General features: G+C 62.7%; 1 protein-coding gene across 1 annotated transcript; it reads left to right on the top strand.

Moving 5' to 3' along the window:
* Positions 1 to 839: 839 nt before the first annotated feature.
* Positions 840 to 2,146, top strand: EMIHUDRAFT_230260 (hypothetical protein; the record flags this gene model as incomplete). The annotated part of the gene is made up of 3 exons (XM_005785249.1): positions 840 to 1,109; positions 1,188 to 1,638; positions 1,704 to 2,146. 3 exons carry the CDS (start codon positions 840 to 842, stop codon positions 2,144 to 2,146), a joined length of 1,164 nt encoding a protein of 387 aa, XP_005785306.1.
* Between the last annotated feature and the right edge of the window lie 473 nt (positions 2,147 to 2,619).

The raw sequence follows: 2,619 nt of genomic DNA, 5'->3' as shown, positions 1-2,619 counted from the left end.
CGCCGACCTTTAGGTCTAACAGCCCACCCCCGGGCGTCTCGCTACGTCGCACGAGTGCAACCGGGTAGCGGGGGGCTATAATAGAATTCTCTTTCTACCTGTGTTTTGAGAGAGAGAGATTTTAGAAAACCAACAAGAAATCACGACTCTCACAGTGATTTGGGCTCGGCAGCTTGTCAGCCCTCAGCCGAAGCTGGGGCCGGTCCCGTAGCCGAGAGAGCCCGCGCCGATGAGTTCGACGCGGTCGGGGGGCCCTGCGGAGAGGCCAGCGAGGTGGCGATCGCTGTACTTCATGGCGCCCTCAAAGTGGGGCTGGCTGACTCGCCAGAGGTCGATACTCTGGACGACCCATAGGATGCCACGAATGCCTGAAGGAGAGGGAGGCGAGGCCAGAGGCAGGCTCCAGGGACCAGGCAGGCTCAGCTGCTCTCGGGTGATCTCACTTTGGTGGCCGAAGGACCCGATGGTCCTGTCACATTCGCGTTCCGAGTCGTGGGGGTAGAAGAACTCGAGGTAGAATCGAGTCAGCGCTTCCTTGTAGTACAGCGGACCGCTCTCTATCTTCCCTGTCTTTTTGTGTTAGTGCCAGTGCGCGCCAGTCCCGTGACAAACATCTCCTGGAGAGATAGGGCGACAACCCGACGTGCCCAGTGTCGTGCGAGGGAGGCAAAATTCTCTTTCCACTTGGCCGCTCCGTGTATCTCGAGACCGCCAAAGAGTCTTTTCTTCGCAATCAGTTTTGTTCTGCCGGTAAGATTCTTCAATCTTTCGGCACCAGACATCGCTGCGCGCGAGCGTGCCCCACCCTGTGCCACCCTAGCACGACTGCTGTTTCAGGCATGCGCGAAATTCGCCCGGTGGCACTCGCCAGCCTCGCGATCCTCCTCGTCGAGCACTGCACCACCGTGACGCTCACGCGGTACGTGTCGCAGCGTGTTGACGCACCACGGCCGGCCTCGTCGGTCGCCGTGCTCGTCACCGAGCTCCTCAAGGCGCTCCTGTCGGTGGCGCTCGAGCTTACGGCGTGCGGTGGGCTTGGCACACGCTCTTCGCCGGGCGAGATGGTCACCAGCGTCTTAGGCCGCCGAACAGAGCTCCTGAGAGTGTCGGTGCCGGCGCTGCTGTACACGGTCCAGAACAACCTCGTCTACGTCGCGCTCGGCTGCCTCGAAATGGTGACCTTCCAGGTGCTCTACCAGGTCAAGCTGCTGCTCACCGCCCTCCTCGCCGTCTTCTTCCTCGGCCAGCGCCTCTCTGCCCAGCGCTGGTTCGCCCTCCTCGTCCTCACCGCCGGAGTCATCATCGTCGAGCTCTCCACCTCTGACACGCCGCCGCCGCCGCCTCCAAAGCCGCCACTCCCGCACAGGCGCGGGCGACACGCTCCTGCCTCGCTCGACCTCGGTCGCAGCAGCTGCTACAACGTTGGCGCCGCGGCGGCGCTCGTGTCGGCGGCGCTCTCCTCCTCTGCGGGCGTCTATTTTGAGGCCGTGCTCAAGAAAGAGGAAGAGGGGCGAGCGGTGTCGCTCTGGGCGCGGAACCTGCAGCTCTCGGTGGCGTCGATCCCGCTCGCCGCCCTCGCCGTCGTGGCGCAGTGGCGGCCCCGCCACTCCTCGATCCGCTCCCACGGCCTCTTCGCCGGTTTCGACGCGCTGTGGCTCGGGAATCGCGGCTGTCTTGTTCTTCATTCTCGGCCTTCTCTTTAGGCTTCGACGCGCCTCTGCTCGCCCTCGTCCTCCTCAACGCGGCGGGCGGCCTCGTCGTGGCGGCGGTGATCAAGTACGGCGACAACATCCTCAAGAACTTCTCGACCGCGTGCAGTGTCATCCTGGGCACCCTCCTCTCCGTCGTGCTCTTCGACTTTCGACCCGGCCTGCAGTTTGTGGGGGGCGGTGCGCTGGTGGCGGCGGCCACCGTCATCTACGCGTTTGGGAGCCCCGGCGCACGGCCACCGTGGCAGCAGAAAGCCACGGCCGAGGCGGACGCCTCCAGCGACGAGGGTGAGCGGGCGCCGATGGTCTCGACGCGAAGCGAAGGCGGCAACTCGCCGAAAGGCTCTCGGAGCCTTCGGCCGCCAGCCGACCCTTTGATCGCAGAAAGCAGGAACTATCAGCAGGGCGGCCACCCGGCAGGGGGCGTCGCTGTGTAAACGTTGCTTGTCGCTCTGTAGACGTTTTGTCCATTTGTCGTCGGTGTGTTTTTTTCTGTATTCTGACTGAGCGGATAGACGATATTGAGAGAGCCAATCAGAGACGAAAGAGTATAAAGAGAGTCACGCATCGCGCATCTCTCGTCCGTCGTCGTCTCTCATGTTAGAGGGCCCACAGCGCTCAGCGTCCTAATCTAAAAAATCTGAGGATTACGAAAGGATTCAGACTTCGCTTTTCACGAGTACGATGTGTGCCACGGACGGGGGGTAGGGTCCGACGGCGCGCGAGCGTGGGCGGCGAGGCGCGGGCGTCGATTCTCGAGACCACGGAAGAGAGCCCCCCCGGCTGGGAGAGTACAGGCTAGTTCCATTTCACTGTGGCACAGCTGGCGTTACAAAACCTTGATTTGACCATTTGCGCAAAAAGGTACATCTCGGTGCCTTCCAGAGGCAGCTGCGACCCCGCCGAGTGA

Source organism: Emiliania huxleyi (genome assembly GCF_000372725.1).
Source record: "Emiliania huxleyi CCMP1516 chromosome Unknown EMIHUscaffold_162, whole genome shotgun sequence".
NCBI lineage: Eukaryota > Haptophyta > Isochrysidales > Noelaerhabdaceae > Emiliania > Emiliania huxleyi.
The sequence above is the reverse complement of the archived record's forward strand: the minus strand, read 5'-3'. Positions and strand labels throughout refer to the sequence as shown.